The sequence below is a fragment of the Echinops telfairi genome, unplaced genomic scaffold (genome assembly GCF_000313985.2).
Source record: "Echinops telfairi isolate 266 unplaced genomic scaffold, ASM31398v2 ScPeMD7_5;HRSCAF=22, whole genome shotgun sequence".
Taxonomy (NCBI): domain Eukaryota; kingdom Metazoa; phylum Chordata; class Mammalia; order Afrosoricida; family Tenrecidae; genus Echinops; species Echinops telfairi.
Genome location: NW_022103901.1, coordinates 23,315,194 through 23,316,741, shown reverse-complemented (window position 1 = coordinate 23,316,741; position 1,548 = coordinate 23,315,194). Strand labels below are relative to the sequence as shown.

The 1,548-nt window shown below is 36.8% G+C and overlaps 1 protein-coding gene across 1 annotated transcript in view; it reads left to right on the top strand.

Moving 5' to 3' along the window:
- The window catches only part of LOC101660058 (phospholipid-transporting ATPase ABCA3-like), a 206,495-nt gene that overhangs the window by 199,843 nt on the left and 5,104 nt on the right, over nucleotides 1-1,548 (top strand). The window contains exons 23-24 of the mRNA XM_045285074.1: nucleotides 28-198; nucleotides 730-920. Of these exons, the coding sequence (XP_045141009.1) occupies nucleotides 28-198; nucleotides 730-920 (362 nt within the window). The remainder of the gene's footprint in view (nucleotides 1-27; nucleotides 199-729; nucleotides 921-1,548) is intronic.

Sequence of the window (1,548 nt, the reverse complement as noted above, 5' to 3'; positions counted from 1 at the left end):
TTTTTCTTTCTTTGCTTGCCCTTAAAGTGGAGGAAACAAGCGTAGACTGAGTACTGTTATTGCCCTAATGGGAAGGCCTTCGGTTATCTTCCTGGATGATCCATCTGCTGGCATGGACCCAGTAGGCTGGAACCTGGTCAGGAACACAGTTACACGGATCTGTAAAACTGGAAAAGCTATCATAATGACTTCCCAGAGGTATGTTCCACTGAGAGGCTTGGTGGGGAGTTATAAGAAGTTACATTGTGTATGCAGAAATCGAGAGAGCATGGATATGAATTTACTAACTTTACCTAGGGGGTAAATTACTCTGAATTTGCTACAGGGATCTCCAATGAATTCTAAAGGAATATAGAAAGTGAGGGAGCTTTTTCTTTTTCATTTTTTTTAATTAATCATTTTACTGGGAGCTCTTAAAAATCTTATACCAATCCAGTATTCAGTTGTATTAAGCACACATGTATACATGTTGCCATCAACATTTCCCAAACATTTTCTTTCTACTTGCAGGGAGCTTTGTCTATTGTGGACTAAAGCATTAGCTGACTTGAATTTTAAAGCCCTCACTATGATGACTTTAGTGATGATAATCTGCAATACTAGGCCATCCGTGTTGATCATCTACAATACCCATTGCAAAGGCTACCTTGTAATCGTGGCTCTGCTTGAACTACAGAATTTCCCTTTTAAAAGAAAATCTTTTCAGTCATAACTCCTTTGCCTCCCTAGCATGGAAGAATGTGAGGCCCTCTGTACCAGGTTGGCCATCATGGTAAAAGGAAGGTTCACATGCATAGGCAGTCCTCAGCAACTCAAGAACAAGTTTGGTAATGTATACAACCTGAAAGCCAAGATTAATATGGACAAAGATGAAAATAAAGTAAAGGAGTTCAAAGAATTTATTGCGACAACTTTCCCAGGTAATATAAGTAGGGCTGATGTTTAAAACTTGTGCTAAGTCATAGTTGTATTGAGTACTGCTTTATTAAACACCACATTATGTATCAGAAAGTTCTTGCCGTTAATTTTTTTCCCAGTGGTTGTTCTGCAAATATTATTCAATAATTAACATCATCCTGTGTGTTATTGGGGTTTGTTGAGCTTTTATATTGGACTTTGTTTAGAATAGTTTTTTTGTGTGTGAACATCTTACTCCTTAGAAGTTTTCCCTAAAAAACTTTCACAAAATAGCAGCGGCTTGGCCAAGCTCCTATAGGAATCAACTGATTTGGGGTCCTCAGAATCAATTATTTGGTTTTCCATCATTTCTTATGGGAAAAATATGCTGAGTTCTCAAAGTTTTCAGTGTTTGAACACAACTTTGGAATGAATTGAGTTTGACAACCGAAGTATCACTGTAATTGGTTCTGAGGCCCCAAAGTTACACTTATAAATTCATTTTTCCAGGATGTTAACACAGAGTTAATAGCCCTACATAGTGGAAATTCTCCTGAAAACATCTAAACACAATAAATATACTATATTAAATATCAAAACCCAATGCAGTAAAGAAAATTTTGATATTTTACATTTAAAAAGCGTCCCCCC